Source organism: Pteropus alecto, unplaced genomic scaffold (assembly GCF_000325575.1).
Source record: "Pteropus alecto unplaced genomic scaffold, ASM32557v1 scaffold7, whole genome shotgun sequence".
Taxonomy (NCBI): domain Eukaryota; kingdom Metazoa; phylum Chordata; class Mammalia; order Chiroptera; family Pteropodidae; genus Pteropus; species Pteropus alecto.
In genome coordinates, this window is record NW_006494614.1 from 47077488 (window position 1) to 47095406 (window position 17919).

At 33.9% G+C, this 17919-nt stretch overlaps 1 protein-coding gene across 2 annotated transcripts in view; it reads left to right on the plus strand.

Moving 5' to 3' along the window:
- Positions 1-17919, plus strand: part of UVRAG (UV radiation resistance associated) — a 253876-nt gene that overhangs the window by 20419 nt on the left and 215538 nt on the right. The window contains exons 2-3 of one of the 2 annotated variants that reach the window (XM_006926633.3): positions 2538-2655; positions 9910-9944. In XM_006926633.3, the coding sequence (XP_006926695.1) occupies positions 2538-2655; positions 9910-9944 (153 nt within the window). The remainder of the gene's footprint in view (positions 1-2537; positions 2656-9909; positions 9945-17919) is intronic. The other variant, XM_025042682.1, reaches the window with a different exon arrangement.

Consider the following 17919-nt stretch of genomic DNA (forward strand, 5'->3'; position numbering starts at 1 on the left):
TCAGCAATTTATGTGCATTTATTACAGGTTTAATCTCTGTCCAAGCCCTGCATACTGCTTTGTAAGGCAGTCAGTTCCCTTGTCCTGTATTTGTCATAAAATTATACTTTGGAGGTGAAGAATAGGCATTGCTTTGTCTTCTATAGCAATAGAGGAGTGTAAAGACCAACTTATCTCTATATATAGATATAGGAGATATAGGTGTATGTATACCTACATGTATAGGTATACTCCCTTTGCTTGCTTTCTGCCTTTTTTCCTTCATTCTTTTGAGATATCCCTCTCATTTATTATTTACTTTTTTGTTTCTTTGTATTTGGTTACTTAGAAATGTTGGGATAAAGAGATGAATAATGATAATGAGTAATCGTAACCTTTTAGGATTATTATGAAGATTAAGTAAGAGCACATGTACTAAGTGTTTAGCACAGTGCTGGCACACAGTAAGCATTTAATAAATGCTAGTATCGTTGTTGTGGCCGCCAGCCCCCGATAGACACACGGACCACCAGAAACCAGTGAGTTATAGGAAACACACTCTTTATTCAGCCAGCTGGGTCTGCCAGGGATACACAGACCCCAAATTAAGCAGCTCCGAAATGTAGAGGTACAGGGTTTTTAAGCCCTAAATCCCATTCCTCATTCCGTTTTAACACAAAAGTCTATTTTTCTTCTATTTGCTAACTGTCAACCCACAGGTAGGTTGTGCAAGTGGGAGTACAGAAGCAGAAAGCTTATTGTTAGAATGTTATGTTCCCATGGGTGATAACCTATGTTCCCATGGGCGATAGCCAAGCAGTAATTTTTAAGCCAGCACATAGTGATGGTAGTGGTCTCTGTCATCAAGTCTTTTCTTTCTAGATTAACAAGGAAAATAACTGTAATACAGGTTGAATGAAATAAGTAGTATAGTAGAGGTAGGAGCAAAGTTCTTATTTATTAACTGATTTCAGTTAGAGAGTCAGGAAGGAGGAATCTCCTCTCCTTAATTTTGAAGTGGAAATAGGCTCTCCTTGAAGAGAATGGTCTTCTAGATTGAGGCGCTAGCATTAGCAAAAGCATGTAGCTAGGTACGTGCATGATCTTATTCATGGAACCTTAAGCCCTTATGTGTGACTAGGGGGTGGGTATTTGGAAGATCTAGTAGGGAGTAGGATAGGATATGGAAAGTTCGAATTGCACAGGGCTTTGAAAATAATATTGGAAAGTTTGTACTTTATGCTAGAGGCTTTGGGTAATATTTTCAGGTCTTTGAATAGAGGACAAGATTGCAATCTTATAGCAAAATAAATGTGATTTATTGCGTATAGGCAATTAGTGGTTCCTTTCAATTTAAGAGCTTGACTGATGAAAAATATATAATAGGAGGAAATAGTTGCTGTAATCCAGGGTGTGAAATGGAAACCGTTGGGAGATTGTAGAAAAATAAGTCTTGTAGAATGAGCCCTAGGAACTTTTTGTAAATACATTTGGGGCTTTTCATGCTTAGAGGATTAAACAAATTTATTAGACAATAACCTTTTCTCTCAAAGAATCTTAATCTCTGGATTGGGAAAAAGGATTGGGTTGGTATGTGCATAGAAAGAAAGAACTGTACTTTTCTGGTTGACTACACATGTAATTGAAGATGGACTTACCTCAGTAGAATGGTTTGCCTTTCAGCCTGAAGGGAGAGCTTTAAGCATATTTTAAAACTCAGAACTTAGTTTCTATTTTTAAGTCTCTGAAAATAATGATTTGACACAGGGAACTAGCTTTTGGAAATGAATCTGATGTGCTCAGATTTCAGCATTGCCAACATTTTCTCTTTGTGATTTGAGTTGACTGTCCCTTAAGTTATGTTGTATTTTTGTTGATTTCTATTGTTGCTTAAAGAGCTTTTGCCTTTCCAATACCTGTAACTCCAAATAATTCATGCACCCTACTTTGAGAAATTGTTTGGAAGGATGCCCGATTAGGACTGCTGGTCAAGTGAGAATTTAATTTAAGCTCCTAGCAGTTGGGTTATTGGCTGGATGGAGTGACCAGTGAGTTAATGCTTTTATTTTTTTGCTTTAGCCTCTCTCCTTGGTTGTACAGATGATCTGGCTTCTAGACTGAACTAGCAACAGGGCCATATGTATGTAATAACTGCTGATTTTCTGTTGGTATGAGATGGACTTTTTATATCCATAGACATCCTTCTGAGGGGAAAAAAGCAAATTATTATTTAGTTCATGTTCCAGGAAATACTAATGCTGTTCTACAGATATATTGTACTTATATAACATTTATACTTTTCAAAAATATTTTTTATTGTCATTTCATGCTCACAACATGAAAATGACACCTTGTAATGTAATTGAGATAGGGTGGGCATAGTTCCTATTTGACAGAGAGAATGCTGAGGCATAAATAAGTGATTGGGTTAAGGTTGCTGGTTCAACAAATAATGACTAAGACAACTTACTATGTTTCATTTTTGAGTTGTAACTTTCAGGAAATTTTATAAGAAGAAAAAGCTGAATGCCCCTCTTTTTTTTGTGGTTATTTTTTAGCGTCGTCTTAGACATCTTCGGAATATAGCTGCCCGGAACATTGTTAATAGAAATGGCCACCAACTCCTCGATACTTACTTCACACTTCACTTGTGTAATTCTGAAAAGATATATAAAGGTAAGAGAATCTGTGGATTTTGCTACCCATAGATCATTTCATCTCACTTTTTTTTCCCACATGTACTTCTTGCTGTTATTGCTTACTGGAAAGCTAAATTGTCATGCTGTCTGAAAATAGTTTATGAACAGTTATATACAGTAAAGAAACATGATGTTTGAACAGTTCTTTTGAATAATTGAGCTTTACATTGATACGTTTATCATTCCTTTATAGCTGTGTAGCTGTCATTTAAAATAGATTATATGAGTCCAGTATCCAGTTCTAATTTTCTTTTCTTAAAATTTTATGTAATTGATTTCTTTAATATTATGGTAAAATTGTGACCTAGTTTAATATTATGGTAAAATTGTGACCTAGTTTTCTTCTCATATCTGTAATTCCTTGTGTACGTGGGCTTGTTTTTAGAAGAATGGCATGATTTCTTTGAAAACAGTTCGAAGTATTGAAATGGAGTCTTCCATAAGTGACAGTTCTAAAAGTAGACCACACATTTGAGTCAAACTCACAAGCATCTTTTGAACAGATATTGGATGAAAGGCACTTTGATGTAATCAGTTGACCTATATTGGATGGTATAAGAGAGGAAGCATGGTATAATGACAGAAATATTGGATTTGGATTGAAAATATATTGATACTAGTTCTAGCTCAGCTATTTACTAGCTGTGTGATTTTGGATAAAGATCATGGCTTTTTAAACCTCACTTTTTATTTCTCATTTGTGAGAAAAGTGAAGAAAATGAGGTCTTACGAAGTCAGAAAGACAGATTTTTATGAGGATCAACTAAGATAAGGTGATGAAACTCGGTTAGATGTTATTAAAGGTCTTTATATTAACAAAAGGTAGCATTATTTTAATAAGAGGTACTAACGAGTTATTTGAATTCTGTCCTGTGGCAAAGATGAGAAATTCAAATGACATTTTATCTTTTTGGTTTTAATAACTTTTAAAAACAGTTATTAAAGCAGTAGTTGTTTAAGAACTTTTTTCTTTTTTAAATTTCATTACCAGCATATGCTCATTAAAAATTCAATCAGGAATTGTATAGAGTAGAACTCCCTTCACCACCATGTAAGTAGCATTAAAGTAATTTTTAGGCTGACCACTCGTGGCAGCCCACTCTCCCATCTGAGAGTGTACTTTCGCTTCTAATAAAGCTAGCTTGCTTGCAAAAAAAAAATTTTTTTAAGGATGAAAAAAAGACTCTAAATTCTGCCATTTTCATGTAATTTCATTTCATTCATATTTTTTATTCTAACCATTGCATATTGTATAAAGTTTGAATCCAAGTGGTTAATGATCGCTACTATAACAAATATCACAAATCTCAGTGGTTTAACAATAAATTTCTTGACACTAAGTCCAGTGCAGGTGTTCTTTATCAGGTTGTTGTCTTGGCAGCTGCCTTGTGACCAAGGTATTCAGTCTTCTATTTTGGAATGCTGATGCCATCAACGCATTATTTCTGGCATGACAAGAGAAGGATTATTTGAGGGAGATTTGGTAATGGAAATGGCCCACCTCAATTTGATCACATTCCATTGGCCATAAATCAATTGCATCATCCTTTTTAGAGGAAAAAGGGACTGAGAAACGTTGTCTTCCTGTATGTCCAGTAGGAAAATGGAATAGTTTGGTTGCTATTTGTTCTAAAGTGTAAGCTTAATACATTTGGTCTGCTGGTCAGTAATTGATTCTATTCGTAGCAATATATGACATTACCAGAGTATTTTAAATTTTTGATAGGTTTCTATATAATTAGTCCTTGGTTATCTTCATAGAACTTCTGTGTCCTTGCTCCACTGTTACCTCTAATGAGTAATTAACATAGTACTTAGCACATTTTAGGTATTTAGTAAATGATAGAAATTATTAGAAATGGAATGTTAACAGTCGTAATAGTAGTTTTTAAAGAGTAGTCATGAGACTGGTTTTACCATGAGGTAAAAACTTGTATAAGAGATACAATGAAAGCAGTGATTTTTTTTGGTTCTTGTTTTCGTTTTGTCTTCTTCTCATTCAGATTACATCTTGAGTTTACAAGTTTTCATAGACAATTTTTGGAAGTTATCTCATAAAATGATCGTTAAATGATGATTAGGGAATAGCTGGTCACAGATCATAGGAAGTTCAGTGTCTCTGGTTGTGGTTTTAAGTCTTTCACTAACTGGCAAACCCTTTGGCAGAGTATTTGTCCCCTCTTATGAGCTTTAATTTACCTCAAAATGAGAAGATTGGTGATTTCTGAAGCTTCCTTCTGCTCCAAAATGTCATAGATGAATGAAGTCTCTTCATGGTGGTCTTGTTGGGCCCATACGTTGGGCCCTATAACTTTTAACTACCGTAGGAAGAACCAGGAAGTTTTCTTTATTACTAAACCTAGTCAATACCACTTTATCTTATGGACAAATGCAAATATTCATTTCATGATCATTATGTGGTGTAGGATGACCATTATAGAAGGCCAATTGGCTCTTCTTACAAAACCACCTACACCACCTATTTAGTGGTATTATTTGTTAGTTTTAGAGGAAAGGTTTTTTTTTTGAAGAATATCTGAAATGCTGATTTCTAGGTTATTTTATTTCAGCTGAATTCACAGCAGATACTAAGAAGTTATCCATGAGGTTTTTTTTTTTTTTTTGACATTTTTTTAGTGCTGTCTACCTTTTAGGTAGTTCAAATCAAACACCAGTTATCACATCCCCATAGAACAAAACCTTGTGTTAATGGATGAGGAGCTAGATTCTAATCCTTGTTTCCCCTTAAACTTGGAATTTTCATAAAATCAAGTTTGTTCTTCAGCCATAGTTATTTTCCCACTCATGAAATGTGAGTGCCTGTCCTCCCCTGCAACACCAACCAGCTGTTTGAGTACATCAGAAAATTAACTCTGTATAATCCAGTTGGTGATCTCATCCAATTCTCATAGTTTTAAATATCATTTATCTCTCTGACAACTTGCAATTTATATCCTTAGGTTGGATCTTCTTTCTGAACTCATACTTCTATATTCAGTTGCCTACTCTACATCTTCATCTGGTGTCTAGTAGGTAACTTAAATTTGGTATATTGTAACCGAGTTTCTGATATTTCAGTTCTGTCTTCCTTCTCTCAGAAAATGGTAACTCTATCCTTTCATGTCCTTGGCCATAAACCTTAGAATCATCCTGGATTGTCTTCTTTTATATCCCACATCTAATATTTCAGCACATAGATTTCTAACAGATCTGCCTGTCCATGTACCCTTTTCAGTATGTTCTCAACCGAGATCCTGTTAAAATGAAAGTGAGATCATGTTGTTCCTCTCCTTAAAACATTCCAGTGCCCTCCATCTTTCTCAGTAAAAGCTAAAATCCTTATGGTTTCCTAGAAGGCCTTTCATGAGCTAACCCTCTCTGTTAGCTCTCGGAACTCATCTCCTACTCTTCTAGTTCTCAGTTCCAGCTACACTGTGCTTCTTGCTGTTCTTGGAATACATCAAGTTTACCTCAATTTAAAGGCCTCTGCACTTGCTATTTCTTGGGCCTGGTACTCTTTCCTCCTAATATCCACATAACTAGCACCTCCACTTACTTTTAGGTCTTTACTGCTCATGTTTTCTTAGAGAAACTCTCTTTGATCACAGACTAAACTCTTAAAAAAATTGTGACTATTCTTCTCTTGTCTTTTATGCTTTATTTTTTTCTACAATACTTAAGATTATTTGACAGGTGCTTCGTTTCATTATTTGATTAATTTATGTGTCTCTCTACTAGAACGTTAGCTCCACAAAGACCAAAATTTTTAGGTCAGTAATTTTTAGGTCATTTTTGTTCACTGTACTCTCTCCAATACTTGGAACAATGCTTGGCACCTAGTGAGCCCCCAAATATATATATTTTGTTCATTTAATTTTTAAATAGTTAATGTAGTTCATGGTTGAGAATATATATAAAGTACAGTTCATGGTTCAAAGTGTATATAAAAGTTTGTATTAATGTACCTGGTTTTCTGCATGACCCTGATAACCACTATTATTCACTTCTTATTTATCTTTCTTGAGATTCTTTATGCAAATACAAGTAAAATTAGTACCGAACTATATATATTTCCGTGCCTTAAATTTTTCACTTAATATGTCTTAGGTGTTTTCCCATATCGGTTCATAGAAAACCTCCTAATGTTCTGCATTGAGTAGCTGTACCATAAATTATTTAATTGGCTCCTATTGGTAGGCATTTGTAGGTGGTTCCAGTCTTTTGCTATATAAATAGTACTACATTGAATAACTTTATGAGTACATTATTTTGTATGAGTGCTAGTATAGCTTTAGATTAAATTCCAAAAAGTGGAAGTACAAAGAGAGTGTGTATTTATAGTTTTGGTAGATATTGTAAAATCGTCTTTGTTTACATTCCCACTTGTTTCGTATGAGTACCTTTTCCAGCAGAGACACACCAATGGGCTGTGCAATCAGACTTTTGAATTTTTGCCTGTTTGATAGGTGAAAAATAGTTTTATGGTATAGTTTAAGTTTGTGTTTCTTCTATAATGAGTGAAGTCGAGGTATTAAAAAAGCATTTGTTGAATAAATGGAATGCTGCATAACCATGAAAACATGCTTTGCAATCTCTGCTTTGTTTCTTTAGGTCTTGGCAAATGAATAGAGAAATGTTTGTATTTAATGGTTCCTTTCATATAGAAATAGGTCTTGGATGATACCTTTTTGAAAATTTACTTGTGAAATTATTTTACTGAAATCGAATTAATAAAAATTAATAGAATTTTATTAATCAAAACTAAAGTTTATAAAGTGTTTTAAATTCACTATTTCATTTGAGCCTTACAACAACCCTGTTATTTTCCTTTGAAAGGTAAAAAAAAACCGGTGGCCCTAAAAGATTAATTGGTTTGTCCAGAATCAAGCTTATACATGGTAGATTGGAACTATTTTTTGATTCTAAATTCTCCTAAATTCACTATTTGCTTTTGCACCATGCTGCTAATTTCATTGAGAATATTTTAGATGTAACAGAATGATAGATAGTATAGATCTGTGTATAGTGTGTTAGAAATTACCTCTTGGTGATTTCTTTTCAAATTGTGTGGCTACTTTTTTGACCTCTATTTAAAATAGTGAGTCCGTTTTGAGGGTCTCATGGAGAAGGAAAATTGTTTAGTTTCATTTATACATAGTCAGTTAGCAAAGTTTTGGAAGAAATAATGATATTATTCATCTTAGAGCTAGAGAAACTTATTTTGGGAACTTTAATTTTAGACACTTGGCAGATTAAGCTGAGGAATTCTCTCTCAAAAGAAAGGAATTCATTTTTTTTACTGATTTTAAAACTAACACATACTTGTAACAAATTCAAACAGTACAAAAATATAAAAGTATAAAGTGAAAGTACTTTGTTATAAAAATAAAACACTTTTTTAACTTTTTTAGTCTTTTTTTTCTAAAAATTCATATGGCACATGTAAATTAGAATACATGTATATATATACATATATATATGCACGTTTATATAGTTAATTTATGGTTAGAATAATTGGTTAACTATTTGTGAAAAATGAAAAGAGTAATACTTAGAGTTGCTAATGTTGGGGAAACAGGTATTTTCATAAGTGAAATTGTAAATTGGTACAATATTTTTAGAGAACAATTTGGCAATATCTATCAAATTCAAACTATTTTTCTTTTTATCTTGCAATTTTTCCTTTAAAAGTCTATCCTACAGATTCAAGTGTCTTAGAATATATATCTTTAAAAGGTTGTTTATTCCTTGAAACATCTAAAAATTAGCAGTAACCTAAATATTTATCAGTAGATTTCTTTGAAAAACAGTTAGAATTATCCCTTTTCTTACTTAAAGTAGAAAAATTAGAAAACTACTAAGCAAAAATAAAACTAAGAAACCTAATTCTATCATCTAAGATAAACATTATTATGTAATTAAAAAAATTGGAGCCTCTTGTAAGTTCTCTTTTAGAACCTTTTTTTTTCCATTTAATACATTGTGACTGTCTCTCTGCAAAATAGAATTATTATCTTTATCTTTTTGTTTTGTTTTATTTTTTAATGAAGACAAACATAGAGTAAGGTAGATGGTATGTGTGTCAAGAAGTACTTTAACCAAAAGAGTTTGCCCATAAGAGTATTATGTCCAGGTCTGCTTTTTATTTACTTTTTGATGAGTCCTAAGCTTTATTCATTAGTGGACCACTTTCACAATTTTCCCTATATTTGAGTTTTACCTATTTTGTTGCATACTTAATAAAAATTTTAAAGTTCATTATTTTTAAACTCATGTCTAAGCATAACCTGTGAAATTGTTAATTCAAACAAAAAATTTTATTGTCTACCCAAGAATGGTTTTACATACTGAGGAGATGGCAATTTTAAAAACAAACACTGCTCCTTATGGAGCTTACAGTTAGGAGTTGAATATGTGAGACATAAATTTTAGTATATTAGAAAAAAGTAGTTTGTGAATCACCTAAAATCACCTCAAGTACCAGGGATTCATATTTGGGGAATAGTATCCTACCGCAACCTGAGGTTGCAAGGGTCCTCACAGGCTCTGTGGACAGAGCATCATGGAGGTTTCTTCAGCAGGGGGTCAGCACGGGGAATGTTGGAGGATTGTTGGACCTCTGACACGCTTCTCGTTTGATTGTGTTTTCAGGTTTTGTAACATTTACAATGTACGTGAAGCTTTGTAGAATCATAAAATTTTTATGCTTAGAGGACCTATGGTTATTAGTCTAATTTGCTAAATTGTCTAATGAAAAATAGGCCTGAGGAAATTAAAGAGACAGAATGTTAATGACAAGTAGAATTAGAACTTTGGTTAGCTGGTTGCTAGATCTGGATTCATTCCACAATACTACAGTGGGAAATCGTTAGAGATATTGGAGAAAAGGAGAGCATGTAGAATCAGTTGTTGTAGAGAGGGGGGCAGGGGAGAAGAAAGTCTGAGTTTTAAGGGCTCAAATTTGAATCTATGGTAAAAGGAGTCAGTAAGGTAAACATCACTAAATTAAATCTTAACAGGTTTTGACCTTTCTTGACTACTGTTTTCCCCTTTAAAACACTTTTATTTAACCTTTATTTTGATTTTTCTTTTGCAGATATAGAGAGAATAGATCCCTTGAAAATGTTTTAAATATTTTACTGGAACATATATTAAAACATTTACAGGATTAAGAGTTAAAGAGCTTATTTTTTCCCATATCACTTATTGTTTTTTTTTTCTTTTTTTCCAGAATTTTATAGAAGTGAAGTGATTAAGAATTCCTTGGTAAGTTTGCTTTCTGACAGGTACATATGACTAAGCCTTAACTCTTCTTTCAGAAATGCTGAGTCATAAATAAATTCAAGTTCACTTCTGGTATTATGATCCTTCTACAGTTAAATCTTCTGCTCAATTACTGCTTAAATCTTCATTGATTTGATCATTGCTGTATCTCTAGTACTTAGAACATGTCTGGTACATAGTAGGTACTTGATAAATATTTGCTGAATGAACTGATATTTTTCTGTTAAAAAAAATTTGATGTTTTTTCAATTCAAATTTTATAATTCTGTCACTTCTATTTACTATAGAGGTTTTTGACTTACCAAACACTTAAACAATGATACCTTTGTTTAGATATAGTTTTAAGAATTTTATGTCTAAAGCCATTGTATAGGATCCTTTCACTTGTTTTTTGGCAATGGCATTGCTCAGTTAGAAATTTGGAAGTGTTTTACTTTTGATAATGTGTACACTAGATATTTGCATAAATGGCTCAAATTATTGGGCCATGCTGATAAAAAGGAGAGCTTTATGGTAATGATAATATCCTTTTAATGGTCCAAGACCATACTGGATTTGGCCTGTCCACTTTTTCAACCTCCTTGCCTAATACTTTTTCTCACTCATTGTGTTACAGATATACCTCATCTTTTCAGTGCTTTGACTATGTCAAGCTTATCTTGTTCTTTATACCTAGAAAACTTGTTTCTCAGCTTTTCATTTGGCTGAAGAATCCTTTGAGGTCTCAGCTTTGTCACTTCCACTGGGCCTCCTATGACTATTCTATCTAAAGTAGTTCCCTTTCCTCTTGTCACAGTTTTTCATATCACCTGTTTCATTTTCTTCAGAGCATTCATCACTGTTAGAAACTGTTATTCACTTCTTTGTTTATGTTTATTATCTGTCTCCCATCTACCAGAATATAAGTTCCATGAGAGCAGGGACCTTGCCAGTCTTGTTCACCATTGACATCCTGCAATGTAGAATAGTGTAGATACTCAGTGAGTGTTTGTTAGATGAATAAATGGATATCTTTATGCCTCCCTAGCTGCTATTGTACTTCTCCTATCAGGTATTTTATTAAATGTTGATTCATTGATATTTCCTTTTAAGGATATTCTTTGAGATGATGATATTTTGGGCAAGGATTATTTTTTGTTTCTTTTTATAGCTTAATATAGGTTTGATAAACCTCAATTCATTTATTTTTTTTAAAGGGTTCTTCTTTCTTAGCTTTCTGCTAAATCATTGTGACTGGTTCAGATTTACAGGCATTGGGCACCACAGGAGTCAACAACTCTCAGAGAATATGCTGGAGACAGCACATTGTTACCTCCCTTCTTGCTGTCTCGGAAGAAACACAGATGAGCAAAATTTATCGGTTTCTTCTCTGTTTAAGAATTTACAGTTTTTTCGCTGTTGTGATATTTGTTGAAAAGAGTCAGTCACTTGAGTGCTTTGATTCCTACTGGCTTACATTGTGCTTGGCACATAGAAGGTGCTCAGCAAATGTTTCTTAATGAATGGATTCTTCTATAAATACATTTATTGATTGACTTCTAATTATCTGCTAAAAGATTAGGCCAAGCACTACTTTATTTTAACTAAGCTTTGGGTAAATTTTCACTCTGGTGGACTAGTTGGACTCTGGTGAGCTTGTGAGTATTCTTTTTTATGTAACTTTAGTAAGGCTTTGACTATTTTCCCTAGGTTTATAGTCTGAGCTTGGTCCTCAGACAGAGTAGCTTGGTTTTGCCACTTTGATGTCAGAGGAAACATGGAAAAATAGACACAAGATTAAAAAAATATTTTTCCCCAAAAGTTAGATAAGCTGCCCTTATGTGCTTATTCTGTGCCTCTTTCTAACTCTTGAATACTCCAAATTAGTGCCGTTTAATAAACTTCTGTGATGACAGCAGTATTCTATGCACTGTCCAGTGTAGTTGCCACTGGCCACATATGGAGCACTTGAAATGTGGTTAAGTCCTACTGAGGAATAGAATGTTTAATTTTATTTAATTTTAATAGCCACAGGTGGCTAATGGATATTGTATTGGACAGCACAGTTCTAGATCCCTCTGAAATGCTTTCTTACAATCTGTAACGTTAGCAGGAAGAAATTTTTGTGTGTGTGCTTTTAAAAATGGTGTGTGTGTGTGTGTGTGTGTGTGTGTATACACACACTTTGTACTTATGCTACTACTACCATTCTAAATCAGTGAAATAGCTGTTCCTATGGTTGTCTTAGCTCCTTTAACATGGGATAAATCTCATGAAAGCAGGGACTTTGTGTGTTTTGTTTTTGTAATCCCCACAGGCACTGTATTGTGCTTGGCTTGTACTCGGCAAACAAACAAGGAAAAAAATGTCATATAATGTGTGTGTATACACACACACACACACACACACACATACACATATGTATAAGCAGTCATTTATAGGACTCACCATTATTTTATGTTCACCAAGAAACAATAAACACTTCTGATTAAACTGAAACAGGGGCCCTTGGCAATAGTCCTGTGTGAATTATGATTCAATTTTAGTAGCCTCTTGTTACTTTGAAATTTCTTTCACTCATTCCAAGGTAGTATTTATTTAGTAGTTTTTCCTTTCTTTAGGTACATTGCTTAACCTGTGATAGGGAATCTTTTGTATGTTTCTGAGCAATAAAATGTAAATCAGCTGCTTCAATTTGTGAGAATTTCCTTAAGTCCCATAAAAAAGGTAGATGAGGTTATTTCTTCATTGACAAATATTTGTTTCTCTAATACCAAATTCATGCCTTGTTGCTTGTTTCTATGCCTTTCTGCCTACACAAAAACTCAATACATTTTATTAAAGTTTAACATACGCATTTACAGATCTTAAGTATGCATCTTGATGAATTTTTTCAAATTGAATACACCCATGTAACCAGCATCTAGATCAAGAAATAGATTTTCAGTGCCCCAGAAGCCCCCTTATGCCTTCTTCAGTTACTGCTACTCTTTTGACTTTTAACACCATAAAGTAATTTTACCTGTTTTTGAGCTTTATGGTAATGAAATCATACAGTGTACACTTTTGTGTCTGACTTCCACTCTCAACTCTATATCGTCAGAGTCATTGTGGAGTATATAATTTGTAGTTTGTTTGTTATATAGCATTCTATTCTGTGAACATATCAGAATGTATCCATTTTTCTATTGATGGGCATTTGGTTAATTTCTAGTTTTGAGCTAATATGAGTAGTGCTGCTATGAACATTCTTGTATATGTCTTTTGGTTCAATGTATATATGCATTTCTCTTGAGTATATATCTAGGAATGGATGTGCTGCGAATATGCATGGGATCAGCTTTAGTATATATTGCCAAACTGTTTTCCAAAATTATTGTATTTATACTCCCACAAGCAGTCTGTGAGAGTTCTGGTTACTCCACATTTTTCTTTTCTTTCTTTCTTTTTTTTTTTTAATTAGTTTCAAGTATACAGTACATTAGTTAGACATTTATGTAGTTTATGAAATGATCGTCCCTCTGGCTCTACACCTACCATTACATTACTGCTATGTCTATTCCCTATGCTATGCTCCCCATCCCCATGACCATCTATCAGTTACTAATTTGTACTTCATTAAACCTTCACTGTTTTCTCCCAGCCTCTCCACCCCACTCCCGTCTGGCTGTCACCTGATTGTCCTCTGTATTTGTGGGTCTGTTTTTGATTTGTTTGTTCTTTTTGTTCCTTAGATTCTGCCTATCAGTGAAGTCACATGGTATTTTATGTTTCTCTGTCTACTTATTTCGCTCAGCTTTATCGCCTCTAGGTCCATTCACGTCGTTGCAAATGATAGGATTTCATTTTTTTTTTTTTTTATGGCTGAGTAATATTCCATTGTATATATGAACCATAACTTCATTATCCAATCATCTGTTGATAGGCATTTAGGTTGCTTCTGTATCTTGCCTATCGTAAGTAGTGCTGCCGTGAACATAGGGATGCATAGATCTTTATGAATTATTGTTTTGGTTTTCTTTGGATAAATACCCAGAAGTGCAATTGCTGGGTCAAAAGGTAGATCCATTTTTAATTCTTTGAGGTACCTCCAGACTGTTTTCCATGATGGCTGTACCAATTTGCAATCTCACCAGCAGTGTATGAGGGTTCCCTTTCCTTTACATCTTCGCCAACACTGTTGTTCTTTGATTTATTGATGATAGCCACTCTGACAGGTGTAAGGTGACATCTCATTGTGGTTTTAATTTGCATTTCTCTGATGATTAGTGATCTTGAGCATCTTTTCATCTGTATTTTTTCTTTAGTGAAATCTCTGTTCAGGTCTTCTGCCCATTTTTTAATGAGGGTTCCCTTTCCTTTACATCTTCGCCAACACTGTTGTTCTTTGATTTATTGATGATAGCCACTCTGACAGGTGTAAGGTGACATCTCATTGTGGTTTTAATTTGCATTTCTCTGATGATTAGTGATCTTGAGCATCTTTTCATCTGTATTTTTTCTTTAGTGAAATCTCTGTTCAGGTCTTCTGCCCATTTTTTAATTTAATTGGCTTCTCCTATTCAGTATGTTGTCATTTTCATTTTATTGATGGTTTCCTTTACTGTGCAAAAACTTTTTAGTTTGATGTAGTCATATTTGTTTATTTTTTCTTTTGTTTCCCTTGCCCGAGGTGGTTACTCCACATTTTTGTGAATACTTGATATTTCTTTATCTTTTGAATTTTTTTTATAGATATTATATACAGGAATTTTTTGTTTTACTATAAATCAATAGAGATATTTGAAATGGCAGTTAAACTCAGCACATGTAGTACCAACACTGTGCCTAACTTAAAAGAATTGATACTAACAACTGCTATTTTTAAGGTTGCACATGTAGAGATACCTGATGACTGCCGCCTGGTGGTCAAAGATTGTAGGAACTTACTGATTTTAACATTTCTTAAATCAGAATTTATCTTACAATGTGAAGAAAAATGTGTGTTAGAATTGATAAAATTGAACATATTCTATGATAATAAATATAATGGAGTAAAATAAAGCAGGAAAAGGGAGTATATGGCCCGGATGGTTGCTTGTTTTTCTATGGTAATCACATAGAAGATATTTGAGCAGACCTGAGAGAAGTGAGTGAACAAACGATGTCTCTATGTGGAGGAAGACTGTTCCAGGACAATAAGCACAAAAGTACAAAGGCAGGAGTATACTTGAGGTTTTCAAGGAGTGTACTTTGGCTAAGAAGTTTGTGTGGCTACAGTAGAGTGAGCAGGAGTGGTTTGAGATTTTAATAGGTCAAGTATGCCAAAGACAGGGGCAAGAGAATTGAAGATCAGAGCAGCAAAGGAAATGACCTAGGGAGGTAGGAGATGACAGTCAAGGCTGGATAGTATGAGAGTAAGGTTTTGGAAGGGTTATAATTAGATCATTCAAAATTAGGAGCATCTTGTAGACAAGGACCCCCAACCTAATTCATTTTTCTATTTTCTAATGTCCTTAGCACAATGCTTTACCCAGAGAAGGCCAATAAATGTCTGTTGCATTGAATAACAAGAATAATCCACCTTTGACAGGTTAGATGGTAGAGATGTATCTGCAAGTTATATGTCAGAGTGATGGTTTCTTCTCAGATATATTTAGCATAGAATAATTACTGGTGGTGTGTAATTCAACTTTAATGTCTCTGGCTTCAGCTAGCCGGACCCCCCAAACCATTTGTTAACTTTTGGGAACTTTTTTTTTTTTTTTTTGGTTCAAGAGGAGGTTAGATCTTTAAGATGATTGAAAGGTCATTGGTAATACCTAAAATGATTGAAGCAGTAAGAATGGAAGTAATTCAATTCTCTAGGGTTGATTTTGTACATACACAAAAGTAAAGATAAATTATAATGAACCCATATGTACCCATCTTTAATAATTATAAAGTTAATCATTAGATATTTTTACCATAAGGAAGTTTTTAAACTGTTATTAGAAAATTAAAAATCTCATGGTGGGAGTAAAAACAGTGATTTATGTTTGTTTATGTGTGTTTTTTTAAACACATAAGGTATCAATTATTAAGTACCCATCTGTGATTCATATAGTATGTTGGATCCATTATATACATTAGTGTATCCTGATAACAATGACACAAGGTAAGATGTATGCCTTATAAGTTAGGGAAACTGAAGTTCAGACAGGCTGAGGAACTTGCTCTAGGCTGTAAAACTAGTGGTGACTGATGGAACTGATGTTCCAGAGCTCTACTCTTTTGCAGCATCTTGCTGCTTCCCTTATACCACACTACTTTCAACTGATTAAATGTCTGCTAGAAGTCTGGTAGAGATCAGTGACGGGACTTATAATGAATGAACAAATTTCTAGAGCATGTATTTTTGGGGAAAGTCTATCACAGAACCATTATCAGAATCATAAACTTTTGTTGGAATTGAGACCACCAGAGCTGTTTTTAAATCTTTGGGCAAAAACTGAATAGAACAGTGCAAATACTCGTTTATGAGATGCTGGCCTAAGTGATTATCAAACCAAGTTTATGTTTCAGTTGAATCGTGACTGAATGAATTAACATTTTATCTCTGAGAGTGTGCATCTGTGAGTAGGAAGTTGGCTCTTCTTGCTTACGCCAAATTATTTTACCTCATGTTACACTGCATGGTCTTCAGGGTTTTCCAGCTTCTATCTGGTCAAATATATGATTTGGAGGGAGACTAAGAGAATTGACACATGCAGTTATAGTACCAGGGAAGAAGAGAATCCTGTGAAAACATGTAGGAGTATTATTTATCTCATTTTGGGAGAGGATGGTTAGCAAAGGTTTCTACCAATACGTAATTCCTAAGTTGAGATATGAAGGATGAATGGAGATGAATGAGACAGGGGAAAGAGAGTTTATTGGTCTGAAGAATAACTACTACTGATAAATTCAGTATGTAATTCCTGAGAGTTATCTTATATGTTTTGAGAAAGTTGGAACAGCTGTGAATTCTTTCTTAGTTGTGTTTCTTGGGACTATTTATTTGTTATTGATTGATAAGAACAGTAATAGCTAGTTTGTGAGTGTTTTGAAAATTTTCTATATATGTGTTTTTTTAATTAATAAGAGATGTCAATTGAGCAGTTATTGCACAGTGTTATAGAGAAATCGTCCTGGTAATCAATAATAATTTTAGATTCTCGTGTGTAGTTAGTAGGCAGTGAACTTTTCAAAGATATGTATATACTGATATTCTGCCACTGTGAATTAGTGAATATAGTATAGGTCCCTAAGTGATGTTAACACTTGAATAATTTGTTACATCTAGAGAATAGACTGATGTGTACAGGTAAATGTAAACAAAAATAATTTTATGGGTCTTTACAATAATATTAATTATTGGGCAATAAAGTCTTTGATTGTATGGCAGACTGTATCTGAGTGTGCCAACTCAAGAATCTTTGATTGTATGGCAGACTGTATCTGAGTGTACCAACTCAAGAATTATTATTGCTCATATGTCTGGCGCTATTTTATAAAAGTATAAAGGAAGGTCATTGTAATAAGATTGACAATAACTCTATTATTTTTATGTTGTATTGGCTTAGAAGGGAGACCTAGGTCATCTAGTCAGCCACATGATATAACTTCAAAAGACTCCCCTCCCTTCCAAAGGCTTTTAATTTATTTTAGAATGAAGTATTTAAGAATATTTAATAGAAAACTGCTCCTCAAATCTTATACCGCATGCAGTATGGCCCCTCACATACATTTATCGTCTCCTTTTTTTTTTTTTCACTTTGGAAAGGGGTAATGATTTTATGCTTTTTCTGGTGTTTATCACCAATTGTGGAATTTGAAATTATATTGTTTCATATCCTAAGTACATGTACTTTTGTTGAGAGGTGATCTTATACCTAAATGGCTACCTTTCCTTCCTCCTTTCCTCCTTTCCTCCTTCCCTCCCTCCCTCCCTCCCTCCCTTCCTTCCTTCCTTCCTTCC